This window comes from Impatiens glandulifera, chromosome 2, assembly GCF_907164915.1.
Source record: "Impatiens glandulifera chromosome 2, dImpGla2.1, whole genome shotgun sequence".
Taxonomy (NCBI): Eukaryota; Viridiplantae; Streptophyta; class Magnoliopsida; order Ericales; family Balsaminaceae; genus Impatiens; species Impatiens glandulifera.
In genome coordinates, this window is record NC_061863.1 from 53,668,449 (window position 1) to 53,693,985 (window position 25,537).

Sequence of the window (25,537 nt, forward strand, 5' to 3'; positions counted from 1 at the left end):
TACTTAAACTTTAAAAAGTATTTTCTCGAGTCTCGAGTTAATTATTAACCAGATTGTTACGAAAAACTAAAAAAATAATATAAATTTGTGTCAATTAAATTATTTAATTTTGAATTTAATTATCTTTGATCTTCATTTAACATTTTGATTTTTTATTGCATTTAAACAAAAATTTTACTATCTCAACAAAAATGGATTAATGAGATGATTTTATTATTTAATCCATTTAATTAATTAAGCATGACAAAACTGTAATCTTGAATGGGGAGAATGGATAGGATCCCTGAATTATGGAGGTACCGTTTCCACCGACACAAATGAGTATAGGATTAGGGTTTAGACCTTCAAAACACCTTTCTCCTTTTGGGTTTCGTTTCTCTCCCTTTCACTTCCACCTTCAACCTTCATCTCTTCCTGACATTCCGGGTTTCACAGGTCTCTTTCTCTTTCTCTGTATGATGAAGATTTAATGTAATCATTCTTCATTTTATGATCTGAGTATCCACATCCTCTATGCATTTCTGTATACGTTTTTTTTCATCATATTAGGCAGTAAAGCTTGTTCATACTGATATTTGGAATGGAAAATTCACCACAGGTAGAAGAAGAAAAGCCAACAACTTGACATTGCGAGCTCAGAAAGTTGATTCCAAGAGTGAGAAACATCTGAATTTGGTATCTATGGAGTCAAGTATCTTAAGTAAGACTCTGTATCCAGATATAGAACCATATAGTACTGGAGTTTTGAAAGTCTCTGATGTTCATACCATCTATTGGGAACAGTCTGGGAATCCAGATGGTCATGTGAGTACCTCTAACAATGTTTGAACCAACACCCACTTGCTTCTTTCGCCAATGTCTATTGAGAAGTTTATGTATGCTTGATTTCCACTTTAGTAAATATATATGATTGATGGAGATTCTCATCGTTTCATCCTTGTGGATACTAGATAGGTCCATCATTTAGTACTATCAGCTGATTTCTCTTTCGATGGTACATTAATACATATCTTTTGAAATTGTACCTGATTTCCATTAATTAAGAGTTAGTGGATGTTCTCAGACAGCTCTCATGAGTTTAAATAACATATTATCATATGAGGATTCTTCACACTTGTTTGATAGGGAAATAGACCGATCACTATGCTTATGCACCACTTTCTCCTTTGTTTTAACTGTTCTAACCATTTCACGGAAATGTATAAAATCTGCAACTAGTGATCCCATTTGAAAACACATTTTGTATATGTTCATGTAACATTAATAAAAAGTGCTACCAAAATGGCCCAATATCTTTGAAGATTCTTTTTGCTAATTACATGGAAATATTGCAGCCAGTTGTTTTCCTGCATGGTGGTCCAGGGGGTGGAACATCACCAAAGAACCGAAAATTCTTTGATCCTGACTTTTATAGGATCGTTCTCTTCGATCAGGTGAATTTATAAGTAATTCTATTGTGGTAACTTGTTGCACTTCGATCAGGTGGATTTATAAGTAACTGATTCCTAGCTTGTATTGTCTCACAGCGAGGATCAGGTAAGAGTACACCACATGCTTGCTTGGTAGAGAATACGACTTGGGATCTTGTTGAAGATATAGAAAAGCTAAGAGAACACTTGGATATTCCATCATGGCAGGTTTAAATATCTACTGCGGTGATTACTCAGTAATATTTGGTAGTTTTCTACCTACTGTTCTCAGTAATTTCTATTCTGCAGGTTTTTGGTGGGTCATGGGGGAGCACACTTGCACTTGCATACAGCCAAACACACCCTGATAAGGTATAATGACTGCATGACCTTTGAACTAAACAAATTTCTTTGCAGCCATTGTCTGGTCAGAATTATATTTCAAATTGCTTAGAATTATATGCTGCCTTCTTCCTATTGGCAGGTGACAGGAATAGTTCTTAGAGGAATATTTCTGTTACGAAAGAAAGAACTTGATTGGTTTTATGAGGGTGGAGCTGCTGCTATATTTCCTGATGGTGTGTTCTCATCCCCATTTCACTTTTACTCATCTCTCCTACCTGTTGGCTTGTTATGGTAGCTACATATTTGATTTCATTTTTCATAGCTAGTCAGTCAACTAAGAAGCAAAATCAATTTAAGTCATTGCTAGCTTATTTAAATAGTTTTCTATGTTAACTGAAATAGTAATATTCGCCCATCAAATTTGAAATTTATATAGTTATCCTCACTAGCCCTGAATAACAGCATCTTCTATGCATAAGCTAGCTGCAGCGCCTAAGTAGTATACTTTTTGTTTTTTGTATTTCACTTGTATAGTTTGCGTACTAAAAAATACTGCTACGTTGATGTTATGAATGGTGCAAAAAATCGTAAATGGAATGAAGAAAAGGAAATCTGAGTAAATGAAACAAAACCCATGTTAGAGTTGTGTGAAATATTAGTATCTCAAATGTCCCTGGGAAAATTCTAGTGAATGATCTTTCTCTATCTCGATGCAGCTTGGGAGCCCTTTAGAGACCACATCCCAGAAAATGAAAGGGGGAGTTTCATTAATGCCTACTGGAAAAGATTAAACTCTGATAACAAGGAAACACAAGTAAGAATTTCTTATTAAGTTCATATGGTAAATTCCTTACTCCATTTCGTTTTTCCTCGTTGACCATTTCCTAAGTTCATTAGAGACGATAGAGCTTTATTTATCTACGAAGATATGTGCACTAATTGAGATTCCCAAGATTCCATGGCATGAATATATTTGGGTTTGTCACCAACTAATACATTATATTAGTTTTGGTTTAAACTCTAAAGATGTTAGTGTATTGGGAGAGTTGGAATATTATATATATGTAATTATCTGGCTATATGGAATCTGATATTATATTAGTAATTAATCAGTTACATGGATTTTAGTTAATAAGGAAGTTCTTAATTCTGTTGGTCTTGCTCTGTCCAATGTTGACTGATGGTAATGTTGTGTTGCAAATTCAAGTTGTATGAGGTATTTACTGACTTGAATTTCAAGTGAATATTAGAATAATAGGAATAAACCAAAGTTGTATGAGATCTTTACTTATTTTAAGCAGTTAACAAGCATACCTAGTGAATTCATAATAATAAAAAAAATACAGGTTCACATTTAACTATATTTCCTTTTCAGTATGGAGCTGCCAGAGAATGGACAAAGTGGGAGATGATGACTGCTCATCTCCTTCCCAATGAAGAGACTATTAAGAGAGGAGATGATGATGAATTTTCCCTGGTCAGTTGTATTTGATATGCAGTCTCTAAGTCACCCCCCTTTACTTTTAATCGACCCGAACTTTTCATGCAATCTTTGCAGGCATTTGCAAGAATTGAAAACCATTACTTTGTGAACAAGGGATTCTTTCCTTGTGAGTCACATCTGCTGGACAATATTGATAAGATAAGACATATTCATACAATAATTGTACAGGTATTTATGTTTGTATATATGCACCTTTTTCTTTTTTCAAAATTTGTGTAGTTTACCCAAGAAATCTAGCTGACCTGATTAATGAATGATCTCGTTTCTTTTTTTTTTTAGGGAAGGTACGATGTGTGTTGTCCCATGATGTCAGCATGGGATCTTCACAAGGCTTGGCCAGAGTCTGAACTTAGGGTAAGTTTTTTGATTAACCGCATTACTACTAATTCTTCTATATTTTTATACCCTACAAGTTTGACCGATCATTTCATACGTAGATGACAGTGGCTTTCTTTTTTTCCACAATGCAACAGGTTGTTCCAGATGCTGGACATTCGGCTAACGAACCAGGAGTATCTGCAGAACTTGTGGCTGCGAATGAGAAGCTGAAAAGCATCATAAAGGGAATTGCATTCTAAGGTGAAGTTGTTTTCTAGTCGTTGGCAAATCTTTTTATGGTCTTGTTCTAAAAGAGTGAACATGGAATAAAATAGTGATATTCTGATGGTTTGTTTGTTCATTCATAAAATTGAAATATTCAAAATGGGCTTACAAATAATCATGAATTTGTGAACCATAAGTTATTGTTAATGAGCCTATTTGAAAACTGTTACTTTGATTTATTTATCTCTAGTTAGTTAGTTATTAATATAAATGTATGTTTGGGAGGATTTAAGTTGTTTATAGACATTGCAAATTTCTGGGTTTGGGCCCAGTAGGTACTGCCATGCATAGTTGTTGATTCTAAGATATTGAATGACGAACTAAAGAACAAAAAGTGATGAGAGTAGTAAACAAACAAGTTGATATTATATATATGGAAATGGAAATACTAATAAGAATATTCAACTTTTACATTAGTTTATGATTACTAAGAATATTTTCTAAGTGTTACATTAAGTGGAATTAGTTTTATGATTCTTCTCTCTTTTGGCGGCGGCGATTCTTCTTCTTCTAGACCGGCCATGCAGGAAGAGCGTGTGGAGGTGCTTTGTGGAGGACACCAAAGCAGAGTCTGCGATTGTGTTGGTCAAAATAGAGCCCAATCTCATCACGATGAAGCAATCCCCTGCGCTTGACAAAATCCTTGCGCCAGTTGCTGGTGAAAACGAAGCTTCCCGTCTTCCACTTCTTCAAAGTGAGGGTAAAGCCTTGCTGTTTTTGCACATCAAGTATTCCGATCCTTATCCCCTCAGGAGACCCGAACATTAATGACTTTACCTCTTCTTCTTTCAAGTAGGGGATAACGTGACTTTCGATCTCTTTCTTCTTAAGAAGCAGGCGAGACGAACTGTCCACATCGCTCTTGAAAAGCTTCTTGGTAATTGTCCATGGATGATGATGATTACCATCTACATTCTCTTCTTCTTTGGTAATTGTGTCGCTACTGAAGCTAGTTGATAACTTGAGCAATGTCGAGACTTCTTCCTCCTCCTCCAGATGAGGGTCTTGTTGTTGTTGTTCATGAAGAATCCCCATGGCCATGGTTTGTGACATCTTGTCTAACAGGGGAAGTAACTGAATTGATGATTTGATAGTAGATGTTTGCTCCTCCCAACAGACAAGACTGAGTATTTTCGGCTTTTTCATTGGCCTTTGATCATTACTGTCGTCTCTGGGCATGTTCAAGTCGTCGTCGTCTTCTCCGATCAAACGTTTCTTCTTCTTCATGACATCTCCGGCTTCTTCGGGAAAGAGAGACAGCGTGGAAAGTTGGAAGAGATGAGAAGACATCATCATTCACCTGAGTGAGTAATTGATTGAGGGAACTTGGAATTCAAGAATACTGTGTTTAATTGTTAATTATTAGAAATTACCATATATTATTATATATATAGCGACGAATAGGAATATCAATTGTTTTACATATTCCTAAAATATAATCATCATATATATATATATATATATATATATATATATATATATATATATATATATATATATATATATATATATATATATATATATAATATTCTACTTAAGCGTTCATTCAAAAAAATAAATGTTATTAAAAAATTATATTATATTTATTTTAAAAAACACAATTATATAATTTTTTTTAATAAATATAAATATATTAACAATGTGATTTTAATAAAAAGAAAATCAAAATTTATATTTAATAGATATAAATTATAAACTGATTTTGAACATGTTAATTAAATATTTTTTAATTTTAATTTTTTTGTGTTAATATGAATAAATATTTTTTAAAATTTTATATATTTAATTTTATATTTAATTATAAAATAAATATTTTTTGTATTATATATAATAAATAAGTTTATATTTATTTATAGTTTAATTATATCTTTTTTTCACATTATTTTTCTTAATTCACGAATAAATAAATTTAATTTATATTTTTAATATTATGAATTTATTTAAATAAATTAAAAAAAGATGAACAGACTAAAATTATTAATATAAGTGATTATCGATAACGAAAAGATATATTGATGATTAAAATATATGAATGAGATTGTTGATTTAACCGAAGTGAAAGTGAGATCACGAAATAAGAGATTAATTGGATCGGTGAAAAAATATGATAAAATCGCTGGTTAACCAAATTTAAATTAGAAAATTAGTAATAAGAAGTCCATTGGAGAACAAAAGATATTGATAGTTAAAAATATATGAATTAAATTGTTGATAGACCGGAGTGAGCGTTAGATGTTATTTTATGACAATGAAATTGTTGGTTTTCAAAGTGAGAGTAAAAGAGATTGATATTGTTGAGAGATAATTGATTGTAAAAATGTTCGAAATGGAATGAAGTTACGAAATTAATAATATAAAAATCGTGAAAAAAAATATTACGGTAAAATTTTTATGGGCAGGTCAACCTACAATCCGACCTAAGTATCCATTTACTCTCACATATATCCAAATTAACTACAGCTTTCGACCCGACAATCCGAACACTTTAAAAATTAAGCATCATATATATATATATAGAGAGAGAGAGAGATAGAGGTGAGAAAAAAAATATTGTTTTGGTTAAATTTTATTAATGATATGAGTTTGTTTGAAAATAATTTCCATAGATGAGAGGTCAGTTGAAATAAGGGTAGGAATGTCGCCTAAAAAATGTTATAAATTATTTTTAAATGTTTTTTTTGACAAAAGGTTCAATATTAATATTTAAAAAAATAATATTAATATTTTTAAAATATAACTTTGATTTTTTCAAACAAAATTATTATAATTTTTTTATAATAAAAAATTATCAAGTAAAATCATATTTTTATATTAGTTATTTAATAAATATTTAAATAAAATACTAATATATTTAACCTTTTTTCATTTAGTACTAATATTCTTAAACTATTACTATTATTATTATAAATCTAAAAAATATAAAAATAGGTAATATATATATATATATATATATATATATATATATATATATATATATATATATATATATATATTCAAATAATAAAAAAATGCATTTAAAATTTCTAAAATTTCAAAACCTTAAAAAAACTTTAATGTTGAATAGTCAGAGTTGTGATCCTTGCATTTGTTTCGTCTTCGGAGGGCTATTTATAGACGAACAATGCGGTTAGATGATCAAGGGATATTTATATTCGATCGTTCTCATTCAATTAGGGCATCATTGCACCTATGATCGTAGGTGAAATGATCACCCTCTAGATTTGGTTGAGTGTCGATCGAGTTTCACTTTTGAAAATCAAAAGTTTCGGCCGATGTTCATCTTGTTTTTCGTGAGTAAGACGACAATCTGAGCTTGAAACGTTGTCATTTTGAGACAAAGTGTGAACGCACATCTGGGCGCAGACTTCTGTTGCATTTGGGAGTTTCGTCCGCTTTCGGGCTAACGAAATTGATGCACGCTTTAGTTGATCTTGTGTTTCACGGAAGCGCCTTCCTTTTGTTGTAGTGGACGACGCGACTTGTTGTTGTGCGTTGAATGAAACTTAGGTGCTCATACGGTGACAATGTGGTTTGTTGCAGCCGTTTCTCTTATTTTTCGCTGCTGGATCACGGCAATTTTCTAGCTTTAGAGCTTGTTTGAAATTAATTTTTTTTACTAACTTTATTTTCAACCTACAAAATAGACATACATATTTATTTTAATATATATATATATATATATTCATATTTTTAGGGCTTTACAAATAATTAATTTGAGATTTAAATGGATACTCATACAACATTTATTTTAAAATTTATTTAACTTATTTAAGCTTTAAAATTATTTTGGAATAAAATGAATACAATATTTATCTTAAATTATTTTATGTTATTTTTCTTGGCCTTATTTAAATTAATTATAATTGATTTAATACAATAATTAATCCAATTAATTTATAAATCGTTGTTTGACCTTAATTTTGAATTTATTTATTTAAAATAATTATTTTAATATTCATAAATTGATGAAATTTTATTTATTACAAAATGTCTCTCTCTAATCGAGTTTGATTATAACAAACTGGTTTTTGAAAATGTGGGTTAGAGAGTCTGACATATGAACACTATATTTTCCTATTCAATCTATAGTTTTGTATAGGGGTATAAACGAGTCGAGTTGAGCCGTGTACCATATTACTAGAATTCGACTCAAATTGCATTGTAAATAATCGAACTCTCGACATAATTATAACTCAAGCTCAAACTCGAAAATTAAATTTTACCACTTAATAATATCTCAAACATAATATAATGTATATTTCACAAACTACACGTATATAATCACAACATTATTTAAGAATAAAAAATAAATATCATCACATAATTTAAAGATAATCATTCAATCACAAACATATCATTTAGAAATTATAAACAAAATTAAATATTTAAAATATATTCATCACAAATATTACAAGTTTGACAATATGATTCACTAATCATATAGTGATTTTTAAATTCTACAAAATTCGAAATATAAAATAGTGAAAGTAATGAACAAGCTGCTCATTTAATAGTAGAATAAAAAAAATAGATGTTTCAAAATCTTTTGATGAAGAAAGAATCTGAAAGAGCGAAAAAAAAAAGAAAAGAAAGAGAGGGATTTAATCATTTAAAATAGAAAAAAGGGAGAGAGATGAGTTTTACTATTTAGAAATGGTATTTAGAAATGGGATGAGGAGAAAACGGGAATGAAAGGAGAAGAAAAATATGAATTTGACTATTTGGGAGGAAGGAGGAGAGAGAGTGAAGATTTGAGAATAGAAGTCGTTGGTTTTTTTGTTTTATATATATATAACGAGTTACTCGAACAATCAATATAAAGTTCGAGCTCGATTTTATAATCGAGCTACTCAAAATCGACTCAATCTTGGTCAAACCGAGTTTGAGTCAAGCTTTGACCGAGCTACTCATAAACAGTTTGACTTGTTTACACCCTTAACATCTACGTATATCTATGTATGAGAGAATATTTATATAATATATGGATTTATCATAAAGTTAATTATATTATGAAAAATATATGCACATTGATGTATGAGCATAGACGGATCTAGGATTGAGAGTTGGCGTGGACTTAAATTTGAATAAAAATTCTATATATAAAGACGTTACATTATAATGTTCAAATAAGTTTTAAAAGTAAAAATAATCTATAATAAAATATATTTCTACAATTTTAGTTAAATCTCGTTCAATGTAGAGTGTCAAACAGTGATTAGAAAAATCATTATACATTTTATTGTGAAGTTCCGTCTCTACTTTCTATACTATTTAAAATGTTCGTTCAATAATAATGGTAGATATAAGTAACGTTAAAATTGATCAATTGTTGGCACAACTCAACAAGTATAAAATTTCAAATTCTGCATCACATTAATTTTATAATGTATCAATTCATACTTTAAAATAATGATGTCTCATCTATGGAATTTTCAGGATAAACTTTGTTGCAATTTTGCAAATATCGTTACTATTAAATGAGTTGAATGATTTTTTTAGTCTAAAAATTATTAAGTGATGCTAAAATAATACATAGTCATGGTTGTACATTTAATAAAACATACATTTTTTTAGGAAAAATGATTAATACCATTTTATTAAAAATCTTAAAAGTGGGAGAGTCAAAAATCAAAATTAGAAAAACCCTAACATTGATTTAAGAATGATAATCAAAAGACTCTAAAGAAACTGATTAGTAGCATTCACAGAAACAAACAGCATAGATTACAAACGAAAATAATACAATAAAAAACAAATCCTAACTACCACAATCAAGGTATATCTAACTTTTTAAGAATGAGAAAAATAAATATTTAAAACTTAAAATAAAAAGTAATTAAAGAATAGGAAATCAATGCAATAATTTTTTTTTAAAATAATTATTTATAAATTAGTTGAAGAAAAAATAATTAAGAGGGAAACATGATTGCAGGAGAAAGGAACGTAAAAATGTCAAATTTAAATTTAAGCTTTTTATTATATATATATATATATATATATAAAATAGGGGTGGCTTAAGCTCAACTCATTCTTCCATTCGTCCTTGTGTGCATGAGGCCTTATAAAGACGATTTATTAACTAATATAATGATTTATTAACTAATACACCTTTTATGTGGACTATAATAGATGATTACTGAATATATACATGAACATTTCTCCTAAAATACAAAATAAATGTCTTTTATGAACTTAATTTTTTTTCTCACTTTAGTTAGGATTTTTTTTGAATTAAGGAGAGCTAGCGTAACACCCATAGTCATAGCCCCCACTTCAACACAAGGCACTTCCAAATAGAATCGAACTCGTGATATTTTAGTCTCTTAAACCGACTCTTATCACTGAGCTACCTTGATGAATTTCTCACTTTAATTAAGAATAATATAAAAGAAATACTAAAAATGATAATTAGACAAAATTTGTTAATTCTAAGTATAAACATATTTTTAATGAATTAATAAATATTATTAATAAAGAACATGTGTTTACGCCCCACAACAACACGGGGTTCTGAAGAGAAAATACGAAAGGTAAATGTTTGTTAATTCGAATTTACCAATAAAATTGTGGTCATTATCACTTCTTGCTACAACATTTTTAATAAAGATATTAAGTTTTAAACTAGAAAAGTCCATATTATATATTGAACCAGTAAGAAGTTAATTATAAAATTCTTAATTTTTTTTTAATATTTATGTTACATGGCTAAACATAATTCTCAAAAAGAGAAATTTGAACATTGAGAAATCAAATGCCCAATTTATAAAAAAATATATATATATTTGTAAGAACTTAAAATTTACTTATCCAATTTATAAAATTTAAAATAATTATTTTAATTATTTTGAATAAATAAAATAAAAATAATTAACCCAAAGGCCAAAATCTAATTAAACAATTAATTAGATTAATTATTGAGATAATTGAATATTAATTAATTAAGGATAATTGCCGAATAAAATAATTTGGAAAAAATATTGTAGTACCTATTTTATCTCAAATTAATTTTAGAAAATCAAAGGTATTAAAATAAAATGTTTTATTCATTTTATTCCAAATAAATTATTTATTAAATCTAAAAATCTAAAAAATAAAATAAATAATCAATGACATATTTATTTTAAATATTTTGTTTATTTTAATGATTTAAAATTAAATTCAAAAGGGTGAAATGGAAATAAATTTAAAATAAATCCTTAAGGTTTTAAATAAAAAAAATAAATCTGTAATCGGGTGTAGCCGAAATTCGGGAAAATAACTATAGTTGAAACTCAGACCTTCAGATAGGCACTGTATTTTTATCCAACGCCCAAGAACACGCTGCATCGCCCGCTGCAATGGAAAAGACGCACGCTTGAAGCACCAAAGCAGTAAACGACTACTCCAACTTCGTCTCCTCCAACGTGGACAAAATGCCCGCGCTCTGACGGAACGCTCCATGTCCGTGTTTTTCGCCTGAAACGATGTCGTTTTTCATGGGATCTTAGTCTTCACCACGACGCTGGGAGGATAAGAACAACTTCCATATTTAATTTCTCAAAGATGGAACTCTGTCATTTCTTGACCATTTGAACTAACTCAAAAAGTGAAATAATCACCCTACTCCGGTGATCATTTCTCCCACATATAAGATCGTAATTAAGACCTACATCGGTAAAAGAATAACCGGAAGAACAATAAAAAGACCATTGATAACTTTTGACTAATTGAGATCAACTTGATTCTCAAACCGACTTCGATGATTCCGAAGGTAAGAGATCAATTATTAAGCCCTCAATTCGAATTTTTAGAAAATTCGCCATTGAAGCCCAAGCTTTCTGGATTTTTTGAAATTCTATATAAGATATTAAAGTTTGGATCAAGGCATTCCCAAAAGCTTCCCTAAGACATAAGGAGAGTTCTACAATCTTTAGTATGATTTCAATCATCCTTTAATTCAATCTTCTAATTTGAAATTGAAATTTTTATATTTCAAATTTCATAAGTTTGTATACTGCCTGTTTGTTGAATTTCTTGATTGGAAAATGATCTAAGGATCATTTGTGACCTTTCTGTTGAAGTTGAAGTCGAACACGATTAATCGATCTAAATTAAAAAACCCCAGATTTGAATTTGGAAAAAAATTGAGTTTTCTGTTATTGAGTTAATCCTCAAGAACAACAACCCATAAAACTTCCCAACATGTTTCTAATGATGTTGGAAACCTATTTGGATCATGTTTGATCAAAATTAAAATTTTCAAATAAATGAAAAATTTAAGTTCTTGAATTGGTCTAAATGGACAGTCAATATTCATGTTTTGATATCAATCAATCATAAGTATAAAGAATTTATTGCCAAGCTCCTTACACTTCATTAAACTCTAAAACCAAAAACTCGATCTTTGGCCTTCAAACTCTTTTGAACAAACCGAACATCATCCATGTCGAGTCGGACCTTGAGATAATGGTCATAATGTTCTTGGGGATTTATGAAGCTATACCCAGACCTTTAGATCAAATAATTCAAGCCTCAATCAAAATTGCAAAACATAAAATTTTGATGTTTTTGAGGACCGAGAGATCCGACCACGGATCTTCGGTCAGGATCGAGAATGTCTGACCGAGAAATTTTGACCAAGACCGAGAGGTCTGATCGAGGCTTTTCAGCCACGACTGAGAGGTTCGATCAAGGCCTTTTAGCCAGGACCAAAGATTTTATCCTCAAGACCAGGTGACTTTAGCACCCGACCGAGACTCTTGACCCAAGACTGAGGACTTTTAGCCCCGACCAATAAAAATGCACCCAGGACCGAGAATACCGTTCCTAAGACCATTTTGTTTTTGTAATTTTGTTTGGTTGTAATTTACAATTTTGTTTTTGTAATTTTAATTGGAGTTCAAACCATTTTCTAAAAATCTTTACATAAAATAGAAATTGATTTCAATTTTTTTTTTGAATATTTACAGAAAAAAATATTTTGATAAAGGCTCGTTTGAGATTTATTTTTAATCCTTAATGCCTTTTAAATTTTTGTTCTTCAGGTATTATCCTCCTTAGTGAGCATCGTCAACAACAAGTACTAACATTTAAATATTGTTGTTACAATTTTAAATATATAAAAACATGTGCATGTCTAAGACCAGAAGAATAATTGATTAAAATAAAACGTTATAACCCCCATGAATTGCTCCCTCCGTAGCTTAGCACGCGTCGTGTGACATGTGGCGATAAGGTTCGATGTGTTTCAACCTTGGTTTACGTACTAGACATCTTTTAAAATGAAACATTTAGTTTTTAAAAGATTTTGATAAGTACTTGGAGCTTTAAAGATTAATTATATAAAAATAATCAAATTTTATTCAAATTTTAATAATTTGGGAGCTAAATAACAATTTAACCAAAACTCGGTTTAAATTAATCAAACAAAATTTTAAAGATTATTTATTTAAAATTAGAGTCCCCAAATGATTTTTTTAAAAATCAATAAAAAAGGTACGTGCATAAATGTATTTTGTACCAGAGTTTCTATAAATGGTTCGTATTTTGGTTATGCTCAGGAAAGGGCTTTCGCGCTATGTTCTCTGCGCCCGTCAAAAGATGATTTTAAAATTTTAAAATAAACAAAAGATCTGGCTATCATAAGATTTATTTAGAACATTTATTTCCTTTAATTAGTAGTTCGAAGTCCTAAACAAAGATATGTTTAGATTTCGTAAATAATTGTACAAAATTATTTTAAAAACGTACATGCGATGATATTGATATTAAACTGAGTAAAACCCTTGAAAAAATGAGAAAAGTGTTAAAATTTAAAAATGAATGCAAAACGGGGCCTAAATTTTAAAACTCACTTGATTGGCTTGGGGTATTTGAATATTTTTTTACCCGATTCGTATCTGATTCGAAAATCTAGTAAAAATATCAGATCGATATCCAAATCCGATCCATCGAATTCGAATTTTTTCGGATCGAATCGGCCGAATCAACAGGTCGAATCTTTCTGATTGGATTATTTGGCCAAACACTACTATAACATATTAAAAAATATATAAAATTATAAACCTATATGGTTTATAATTTATATTATATTTTAAATAAAAAATTAATACTTTAGTTATCTCATTTTTTGTTTGGAGGATCTCTTTCCACATTAATTTTATTATCATTTTGTTTTTGGATTTTCTCATGCATGCATGTTTAAATTAATGTGCTTAAACAACTTTCTTTATATTGCACGATCATTTAAAAATAACTAAACTTTATGATACTTAAACAATTTAGACCTTTTTTTAAACTCAATTTAAATTTATAAAATAATTTGAATAATATTAATTAATTGTATAATTTAAAAAAAATATTATAGTTGGATTATTCAATCATAGGTCACCCCTTGAAAAATTACATCTAATGACGAGGGGAGGTTCAAATTATATTATAGTTTTCTTCAAGAATATTAGAGCTGGTTAATGTTCGTAATTGTTTATTTGAACTTAATCTAGAATATAATCTTGATTGGTGTTTGTATATCATGTTCATTAATGTTTGTATATACATATATTTGGATTATCTTTGGTCGTATTTGTGATATATGCCTATATTTGGATAATCTTTTGTCATAACTATATTATATGCGTATATTAGGATTTTTTTGTTGTATTTGTGTTATATGTTTATATTTGGATAATTGTTTTTATCGTATCGGTGCTATAAGCATATATTGGAATCATCTCTTGTCGTATTGTGTTGCACTTTTGTCGCATCTGTGATTTTCCCTTTTCATTTCTTTTCCCTTCTCATTCTTCTATGTCTATATTTTCTTTTAGTTGGATTAGTAACTCCAATTACTTTTGAATATTGAATTCTATAACTTAATTAAAGTAAAAACTATAAAAAAATATATATATGCAATTGTTGTACTTTGTATACATGCAATAAACTTTTTAGATAATATCATTTAAATAATAATAAAATAATTAAAGTGATGAGAAGTAATAATTTATATATATATAAATTAAAATTTTCAATTTAATATATATATATATATATATATATATATATATATATATATTAAATTGAAATTATTTTTATTACTTTTTTTTATAATCAATTAAAAATAATTACATTACATTCACCTTTTAATTGAAATATAATTTTATCAATTTATTTTACTAAATCAAAATCTCCTTAATTATTTTAAATATTTTAATTAAGAATACTATAAATAATAATACAAAGATGTTATATAGTAATGAATAAAAATTAAAAATGATATAAAAAATTAAATAACAAAATGAGAATAATAAATAAATAAATAGTTTAGAGTTTGTATTATCATTTTAATTAAAATGACAAAATAATATTTATCATTATATTATATTGTTATTACATACAAAATTATAATATAAATATAGTTCATTATTTATCTTATATGTTAAACCAAATTACAAATTAATCTATGTAATTTCAATTGACCATTCTCTCCTCATAATTTAGATCTTTTACACAACATAAGTTAGATAATTTGAGCACTAAACACATTCTAAATCTTATAATGTAATACACTTATTAAATTAATTGCATAACTCTAAAAAACATCTTGTAGGTATGGTTTTAAAAAATATCTAGTAATTCATAATAATTAACATGATAATGATAAATATTTATCTCATTTAAATTTTAAATGCGGAGGTATAATAGATAGAATTATTACATTATTGTCGTTTTACAATTTCTCCAATTTAAAACTGAGTAAAAGTAAAAATATAATACATATTCATCAAATTATACACTAAATGAAAATAATCTTTTTAAGTAACATCTTTAATATTTAGTTAATCTTAAACAAGTGATGGAAAGAAAATATTATTAAGATTTTCGTAATAAAAATAGACAATATAGGTAAAAAGTTTTGCAATATAAGAAAAAAATATGCAAAAGAAAGTAAAAAATTTAATACATGGATTTGGTAAGAAAAAAGATTTTAAAAAATAGCTGGTCCATGTGGAGCATTTTACATCCACTAGATTAGATATTTTTGATTGGCATAGGAGCGCGCCAATCTTTAATTTAATTGTATAAATAGGCCCTCTCTAATCCATGCATACACACATCTCCTCTTTTCATATTTCATCTAAACTCGAGATTTAATTTGTAATTAACTTAGCTCTAGCTATGGTGAGGATTAGCAAGGGACGTCAAAGAATCACCATGGCTAAAATGCAGAACGAAAGTAACCTTCAAGTGACTTTCTCAAAGAGAAGGACCGGATTGTTTAAGAAATCCAGCGAACTTACCACACTATGTGGTGCTGAGATGTTGATGATTGTCTTCTCTCCGGGGAAGAAGGTATTCTCTTTTGGTCACCCGAGCGTCGAGGAATTGGTTGCTCGATTTATGGGGACTCATGGTCCATCCTCCTCCTCGATGGGACTTTCCCACGAGACTCAACAGCTTGTGGAGGCTCACAGGCAGACTAACATCCGGGACCTGAATGCTCGACTAATGGAGGTTCAGGAACAGCTGGAGGCAGAGAAAAGGCGTGGGGAGGCCATTACCCAAGCCTTGCGTGCTGGAAGGGAGCAAAGATGGTGGGAACGTTCCATTGAGGAGATGAGCTATGCTCAACTCGAGCAGCTCAAGGGTTCTCTCGAGAATGTGAAGGCCATAGTTGCCCAACACATGTCCGAGGCTTCCAACCCGCTACACTTGCTAGCGGCAACTAGCTCCATTAATAATAATGGTGGCGAAGGTAGCTCCAATGGGGGCTTCAATTTCAACCGTGGTCCTCAGCCACCTAATTTTGGTGGTCCTCATCCCGCTATGGGGAGGAACTTTGGTTATTTCCGTGGTGGCCCTAGTGGGTATTTTTGAAAAGACAGTTTATGGGTTGATCGGGTCAAGAATCATATTTCATGTCATTTTTTTGTGTTTTTTTTTTTGTTTGTGTGTGTGTGTTGTGTTTTAATTTAGGGTTGGTTCTATTGGTAGTTTGGAACCATTTACTTTTATGTTTGCTTGTTTTTCTTTTGTTGTTTTTTATTTTTGTATTGACCGATGAAAGTTTTTAATATAATTTTAAGGATTTTGAATTGTGTTTTAGTTAGATGTATTGTCATACTAATTTCTATGTTTTGAATTGTTTTGTATTTTTAAACTTGAATCTAAATATAAATTCACAAATGATAAATAAAAAAATCTTAATTAATTTTAGAAAATATGAACAATGCATAAAGAAGTGATATTTCTCTTATAAGTTTATTAAAATATAATATTATTTCAATATAGAGAAATGGAAAAAAAATATTAAGTTGTTTTTATTATAATTTTTTAAGTTACTTACATATTTTTTTAAAGATTATTTAGGAAATTGGGTTATATAATAGTTGGTGATATTTGAACATTGTTTTCATGATATTTGAGAAATTTGTGTAGAATTGAATTTTTGGTTATTTAATAATTAGATTTATTTTTGGTTTGGAATTAATTAAAGAATTTCAAATTATATCAATTGAATCAATCTCAATTATTTTCAATAAATAAAAGAAATAAACTTAATTTTTAATTTCAAGTTATAGAAACAAATTGAAATTCGGGCAATAACATTAGATTTCTTTGTCTTGAATTTAGTTACTTAATTAAGAGATTTTTAAAATGTTTTGTTCTAAATATTCAAAGATTTTGAGAATATAAATGTAAATATATATATAAATGTTGAATAATTATAGTGTCTAGATTAAGTATTTAAATCTAATTCTAAATATGTGTTAAATTTCAAAAGAAATTAATTAGGATTGGAAAGTAAAAAATCTTTATTATATATTATACCATTCCCAGTAATTTTTCTGCTTTCAAATTCTTAATTATTTACATTTTTACCATTTTTATTATTTTAGGAATGACAAAAATAGTAAACAAATTATTGCCATTAATTAAAATAATTTCTTTAAAATTATAATATAAGTGAAATAATCAAGTATTATAAAACCAAGTGTGTAAAGGATAATTTAATTTCAAGAATGTGTGGCCAATGTTTGATGTGTTTATTTTAATTTACTTGATGTTGTACAAGATCATTTTTACAAAGGTTGTCGTGACTTGATTGCTTATAAAAAATGATTGTATTTTTAACAAAAGTTGATGTAAAGAATAATTTGAGTAAATTATGATAAATTAAATCATAGAGAAAAAGAATACAAAACAATTATTAAATAAAAAAGAAGCTGCAAAATCCTTACCATGACTCTATATTGATATCTTGAGATGTTTGGAGACAATCAATTTGAAAAATCGCTTCATTTCAGAGCATGAATTACTTTATAACATGACCTCGCTGAGAGGTCTTCCAAAAAGTGCACACATCTTCTAAATGTGAGCTAACACATTGGTTTCTTGATATCCAATCAAATGATGTTTTAAAATCATTTTGATTCCTCGGATTAATATGAGAATCGGTCAACAAAAGATGAAGACGATAAAAAACCCGATATGTGGAGGCAGTCTAGGATTTAATTTTGGGGTTCTTACTGTGACTCAGAACGCGTTTTACATTCCGAAGGTGACCTATTTATACGAATCATTTTACGCGTATACACGAATTAATAACATCGCTAACTAATATGACGTGTTTAAATATACCCTTAACAAATGAACATATAAATGCATCTTCCAACTTAATTTCTAGACAAAATTATGTACAAACTTTACATCACTTATGAAGATGAAAATTTCTCAAAGTTCATCTTGACAAAATTAGATTTTGAAACTAAATGTATTCAAGTGTCATTTTAATATATATTTGCTTGTTGAATTTTTTTAATAGACATGTATGAATTTGTATGCTTGTGAAAGACTATTTTATAAATAATTTAAATTGCAATTTTATTGTCTCATCATAATTAAATCTGAAAACTTAGTTTAACTCTTAAATCTTTGAGTAATATACAATTCATCTAACTCTTAAACTTAGCCTAAATGATGTTAGTTTCATTTTGTCTTATAATATATAAAGGGTTATTCCATTTTGATGCAATAATAAGAAAGCAATCTTCTAGACTTCATAATTTTTATTTTCTTTTCCTCGTTCCTTTTGTAATGTTTGAATGTATTTTGTATTTTTTTTTTTAATAAAATGTTTATGTTTTAAATTTTAACAAAATTAATAATTTTAATTTTTATATATAATATATTTATAATTATAATTTTGTATACGTTTTTTTTCATCATATAAATATTAGACAGTAAGCTTGTTCATACTGATATTTGGAATGGAAAATTCACCACAGGTAGAAGAAGAAAGGCCAACAACTTGACATTGTGGGCTCAGAAAATTGATTCCAAGAGTGAGAAACATCTGAATTTGGTATCTATGGAGTAGTCAAGTATCCAGATATAGAACCATATAGTACTGGAGTTTTGAAGGTCTCTGATGTTCATACCATCTATTGGGAACAGTCTGGGAATCCAGATGGTCATGTGAGTAGAACCAACACCCACTTGCTTCTTTCGCCAATGTCTATTGAGAAGTTTATGTATGCTTGATTTCCCCTTTAGTAAATATGATTGTGTTACAACTTGTTTTTGCAAATTAGTTTTTTGAGTTCTTGAATTTCAAGAATCGAGTTCTTAATTGTTGGGACAGAGTAAGGAATCTATATTCAAATTGCAGAGGATGTATTAGGAGAAGAGAATTCAAGATTAAAGGAAATGAAGAAACAAAGGTGAGAAGACTGCTAGAATGTACCTAACAGTCCAAGATAGGGGATCAAGATAGAAAATATAATTGAGACTAAGAACTTTCAAAAACTTTTTCATTCATGCCCATAAAGGAGGTGGAAACCAACATATATAACGACTGAGTTACCCAAGAGTAGAGTTGGTTATAATTATGTTACAACAACTTTTTAGAGAATTAACAACAAATCAGTTTTGTGGGAAACAGAAAACAGAATTAAAATATTGTTATGATACAAAAACAGAATTCCCGCCCGAGTCTCTAGCACAAGTGTTCCATAGGATTGTGGAAGATGCTGTTTTTTATTCATGGATCGTAACATCATCTCCCCCATCAGAAGTTCGTCGACCCCGACGAAGAGACTTTTATCTTGTTTGCCTCCTTGTTGCCAGCATCTCCGGGCATTGAATGCTTATCACTTCATCATCTTCCCAAGTTTGGTCTTCTGTTTGGGCCCATCCCAATTGATCAGCGACTGTCTTTTCATTTTCCCATGCACCATGATGTCTTGTTCACCCACAAATTTTCCGGTCCTATTTGGTGTGTACTAAGTTGGGGAGTATTTTCAATAGCAGCAGAGGTCCCTTGGAATGATTTTATTTGCGAGACATGGAATACATTATGTATTTTGTTATCGGTCCCGAGTTCCAACTTGTAAGCAACTTCCCCAGTCCTTTACAGCACTTGAAAGGGACCAAAATACTTTGGCGAAAGCTTATGGAATAACTTTTGGACCGGGCGTTGTCTGTATGGCTGTAGCTTCACCAATGCACAACTTCCTATTTCCAAAGTGATTTTTTTTCTTTTTTTTGTCCTACAGCTGCTTCATACGATTCTGGGCTCTTTTCAAATGAAATTTTATGAGTTGAAGTGTGGCTTCCCTGGCTGTTAATGACACATCCACCTCTTCTACTCTAGAGTCTCCTATTACATACTACATACGGTGTGTGGATAGGGGAGAGCATACATATTGTTTCGAAATGTGTTGTTTGTATTGCTCTATGGAAATTAGTGTTATACCACCATTCAGCCAAGGACAACCAGTGCATCCAATCTTTCAGAGTTTGGCTGGCCATGCAGCGTAGATAAGTGACCAAACATTTGTTGATTATCTCGATCTGGCCATCCGTCTAGGGTGATAGGCTGTGGAAAAAGTTTGCTTTACTCCTTGCATCCTCAAGAATTCCCTCCAGAAGGTGATCAAGAACACTTTGTCCCAATTGTTGATGATGGTTGTTGGCATTCCGTGGAGTTTGGAAACGTTGTCCACAAATAATCCAGCTATGGTCTGGGCAGTAAAAGTATGTTGCAGACTCATAAAGTGGGTCATTTTTTATAATATGTCAACTACCAAATATAACACTTTTACCTTTTGACTTAGTTAAGATTTCAATGAAATCCATAGAGACCAATTCCCAAAATCGACTAAGAATTGCTAAGGGCTTAAGCAGACCCTTATATGCTGAGTTATCAGATTTATTCTTTTGGTAAACTTATAGGTTCGAACAAATTCTCTAATATCTTTAAGCATCCCTGATCAGGCGTAAACTAGCTGCATTTTTTTTTGGGTGACCCGCGCCTCGAATGTCCCCCTTCTGCTCCCAAATGCATGGCTGCAATTAAGGTATTTCTGAGATTGTTGTTCTTTCCCACCACCACCCGGTCCCTTTTTCTTAACATCCCTTGGTCATATGAGTATTCAGGGTGAGAATCAACATTAGTACAAATTTCACAAATGACTTTGGCTAAGTTGAGATCTTCTTCATAGATTTCCTGAATTTGTTTTTTATGACAGTGTGATAGACAGAAATCTCTGCACATGGGACCCCTTTTGTTCATTTCTTGCACGACCGCATAATCTTTTGAAATTGTACCTGATTTCCATTATGTAAGAGTTAGTAGAAGTTCTCAGACAGCTCTGATGAGTTTAAATAACATATTATCACGTGAGGATTCTTCACACTTGTTTAATAGGGAAATAGACCGATCACTATGCTTATGCACCACTTTCTCCTCTGTTTTAACTGTTCTAACCATTTCATGGAAAGATATAAAATGTGCAACTAGTGTTCCCATTTGAAAACACGTTTTGTATATGTTCATGTAACATTAATAATAAGTGCTACCAAATTGGGCCTCTTTGAAGATTCTTTTGCTAATTACTTGGAAATATTGCAGCCAGTTGTTTTCCTGCATGGTGGTCCAGGAGGTGAAACATCACCAAAGAACCGGAAATTCTTTGATCCTGACATTTATAGGATCGTTCTCATCGATCAGGTGGATTTATAAGTAATTCTATTGTGGTAACTTGTTGCACTTCGATCAGGTGGATTTATAAGTAACTGATGCCTAGCTAGTATTGTCTCACAGCGAGGATCAGGTAAGAGTACACCACATGCTTGCTTGGTAGAGAATACGACTTGGGATCTTGTTGAAGATATAGAAAATCTAAGAGAACACTTGGATATTCCATCATGGCAGGTTTAAATATCTACTGCGGTGATTACTCAGTAATATTTGGTAGTTTTCTACCTACTGTTCTCAGTAATTTCTATTCTGCAGGTTTTTGGTAGGTCATGGGGGAGCACACTTGCACTTGCATACAGCCAAAAACACCCTGATAAGGTATAATGACTGCATGGCCTTTGAACTAAACAAATTTCTTTACAGCCATTGTCTGGTCAGAATTATATTTCAAATTGCTTAGAATTATATGCTACCTTCTTCCTATTGGCAGGTGACAGGAATAGTTCTTAGAGGAATAGTTCTGTTACGGAAGAAAGAACTTGATTGGTTTTATGAGGGTGGAGCTGCTGCTATATTTCCTGATGGTGTGTTCTCATCTCCATTTCACTTTTACTCATCTCTCCTACCTGTTGGCTTGTTAGAGTATCTACATATTTGATTTCATTTTTCATTGCTTGTCAACTAAGAAGCAAAATCAATTTAAGTCAATGCTAGCGTATTTAAATAGTAATCCTCATTAACCCTGAACAACAGCATCTTTTATGCATAAGCTAGCTGCAGTGCCTAAGTAGTATACATTTTGTTTTTTTTTTATTTCACTTGTATAGTTTGCGTACTAAAAAATATACTGCTACGTTGATGTTATGAATAGTGCAAAAAATCGTAAATGGAATGAAGAAAAGGAAATCAACCCATGTTAGAGTTGTGTGAAATATTAGTATCTCAAATGTCCATGAGAAAATTCTAGTGAATCATCTTTCTCTATCTCGATGCAGCTTGGGAGCCCTTTAGAGACCACATCCCAGAAAATGAAAGGGGGAGTTCATTAATACCTACTGGAAAAGATTAAACTCTGAAAACAAGGAAACACAAGTAAGAATTTCTTAAATTTTGTTGTTCTTGCTCTGTCAAATGCTGACCGATGGTAATGCTGTGTTGCAAATTCAAGTTGTATGAGGTATTTACTAATGTGCACTTGTTCTTAGAATAATATGAATAAACCAAAGTTGTATGAGATTTTTACTTATTTTATGTAATTAACGAGTATACCTAGTGAATTCATAATAAAAAAAATTGCAGGTTTCTATTCCATATTAATTCACATTTAACTATATTTTCTTTTTCAGAATGGAGCGGTCAGAGAATGGACAAAGTGGGAGACGATGATTGCTCATCTCCTTCCCAATGAAGAGACTATTAAGAGAGGAGATGATGATGATTTTTTCCTGGTTAGTTGTATTTGATATGCAGTCTCTCAGTCATACCCTTTACTTTTAATCGACCCGAACTTTTCGTGTAATCTTTGCAGGCATTTGCAAGAATTGAAAACCATTACTTTGTGAACAAGAATTGATAAGATAAGATATATTCATACAATAATTGTACAGGTTTGTATGTATGTATATATATGCACCTTTCTTTTTTCGAAATTTGTATAGTTTACCCAAGAAATCTAGCTAACCTGATTAATGAATGATCTCATTTCATTTTCTTTTTATTTTCTAGGGAAGGTACGATGTGTATTGTCCCATGATGTCAGCATGGGATCTTCACAAGTCTTGGCCAGAGTCTGAACTTAGGGTAAGTTTTTTGATTAACCGTATTACTACTAATTCTTCTACATTTTTATACTGGACAAGTTTGAGCAATCAATTCATATGTAGATGACAAAATAACAAGGTTTTGAAAACCGTTCCGGTTATCGACCCGGTTTTCTGGGCGAACTCCGGTTTAACCGGTCCAACCGGTTCAACCACTGGTTGAACCGAATTTTAAATTCATTAAATTTAAGTTCTCCTCTCTCCGCCTTCTTCCATCTCTATTGATTAGAATATATAATATAGCAGTTGGATGTAATGTAGATCAACGAAAATCCCAGGTTCTATTCAACCATTACCAGTGCAAGATTTGAGGACTTGAAAATGGATTTATTCAGAAAGTGTATGGAGCCAGATGAGAAGTGTTTGAAAGATGCTAAGATGGACAAGAACACCATCCACGATGTTGTCCTTATCGGTGGGTCTCCTTCAAGATTTCATCTAATGTTGCAGATGTCTTCAATGACCTGCTACTTTATTGGTGGTGCTACATCTCCGACTTCAACCAGGACTTACGGTCGTTGCTCAACAATCTGATGGTTAAGGCGGCGGCTGGCGGCTCGCATCGGACATTTGCGGCGGGGAATAAGGAAGGACCAGATTTGATGCAGTGCACTCCAGATTTGACAGAGCAGGAATGTAGTAATTGCTTAAGTGAAAGAATCCCTCAGATCTACGATTGTTGTAATGGGAAAATAGGGGTAGAGTTGTTATTTGAGATTTGAGATGGCTGTTCAAGTTTTATCACCACCACTTCCAGTTAACTCACCGCCAGACTCCCACTGATGTCTTCTTCTTGAAGGCCCGATGATCCAGTATTCCAGTCTTGAGAGAGAGGAGAAGAGGTAGATGTCTTGAGAGAGAGGAGAAGATACATCAGTAGAGAGAGAAGAAGTCCAGAGTTTTACTTTTAAAATAATGACCTTTCGGACCGGATATTTCCGGTTCGTTTTTTCGGTTGAACCGTCCGGTCGGACCGGATTTTGACCGGTTCGAAAGGTGACCGCATTAAAGCCAAAAACCGGATCGTCCCTTCAACCGGTTCGCGGTCGGACCGGTTGAACCGGCGGTCCAACCGCGTATTTTAAAACCTTGCAAAATAATATTTATTATATATTATATTCTTATTACATACAAAATTATAATATAAATATAGTTTCATTATTTATCTTATATGTTAAACTAAATTATAAATTAATCTATCTATATAATTTCAATTGACTATTCTCTCCTCACAATTTAGATCTTTTACACAACATAAGTTAAAAAATTTGAGCACTAAACACAATCTAAATCTTATAATATAATTAATACACCTATTAAATTAATTGCATAACTCTAAAAAAATATCTTGTAATTATGGTTTTAAAAAATATCTAATAATTCTTAATATTTAACATGATAATGATAAATATTTATTTCATTTAAATATTAAATGCGGAGGTAAAATAGATAAAACTATTACATTATTATAGTTTTACCAATTCTCTAATTTAAAACTGAGTAAAAATAAAAATATAATACATATTCATCAAGTTATTCACTAAATGAAAATGATCTTTTTTAAGTAACATCTTTAATATTTATTTAATATTAAACAAGTGATGGAAAGAAAATATTATTAAGATTTTCGTAATAAAAATAGACAATATAAGTAAAAACTTTTGCAATATAGACAATATAAGTAAAAACTTTTGCAATATAAGAAAAAAATATGTAAAAGAAAGTAAAATATTTAATACATAGATTTTGTAAAATAAAAAGATTTAAAAAAATAGCTGGTCCATGTGGAGCATTTTACATCCACTAGATTAGATATTTTTGATTGGCATAGGAGCGCGCCAATCTTTAATTTAATTGTATAAATAGGCCCTCTCTAATCCATGCATACACACATCTA

General features: G+C 30.4%; 2 protein-coding genes across 2 annotated transcripts; one reads left to right on the forward strand and one right to left on the reverse strand.

Moving 5' to 3' along the window:
* Positions 1–251: 251 nt before the first annotated feature.
* LOC124926166 (proline iminopeptidase) lies at positions 252–4,040 on the forward strand. The gene is made up of 11 exons (XM_047466346.1): positions 252–435; positions 599–804; positions 1,335–1,433; positions 1,527–1,637; positions 1,719–1,781; positions 1,894–1,987; positions 2,471–2,568; positions 3,130–3,231; positions 3,313–3,426; positions 3,538–3,612; positions 3,732–4,040. The coding sequence occupies exons 1-11, from the start codon at positions 291–293 to the stop codon at positions 3,834–3,836; spliced, it is 1,212 nt and encodes a 403-aa protein (XP_047322302.1). The 5' UTR covers positions 252–290; the 3' UTR covers positions 3,837–4,040.
* A 331-nt stretch (positions 4,041–4,371) lies between these two features.
* On the reverse strand, positions 4,372–5,151 carry LOC124924945. Its single transcript, XM_047464926.1, has one exon. The coding sequence runs from the start codon at positions 5,149–5,151 to the stop codon at positions 4,372–4,374; it is 780 nt and encodes a 259-aa protein (XP_047320882.1).
* Between the last annotated feature and the right edge of the window lie 20,386 nt (positions 5,152–25,537).

What these genes read in the sequence shown, in the direction of transcription:
- LOC124924945 (XM_047464926.1), bottom strand. Translation starts at nt 5,151, where the DNA reads ATGTCTTCTCATCTCTTCCAACTTTCCACGCTGTCTCTCTTTCCCGAA.
- LOC124926166 (XM_047466346.1), top strand. Translation starts at nt 291, where the DNA reads ATGGAGGTACCGTTTCCACCGACACAAATGAGTATAGGATTAGGGTTT. An exon ending in TGGATATTCCATCATGGCAG is followed by an intron (nt 1,638 to 1,718) that starts GTTTAAATATCT and finishes TCTATTCTGCAG; the next exon opens with GTTTTTGGTGGGTCATGGGG. An exon ending in TTCATACAATAATTGTACAG is followed by an intron (nt 3,427 to 3,537) that starts GTATTTATGTTT and finishes TTTTTTTTTTAG; the next exon opens with GGAAGGTACGATGTGTGTTG.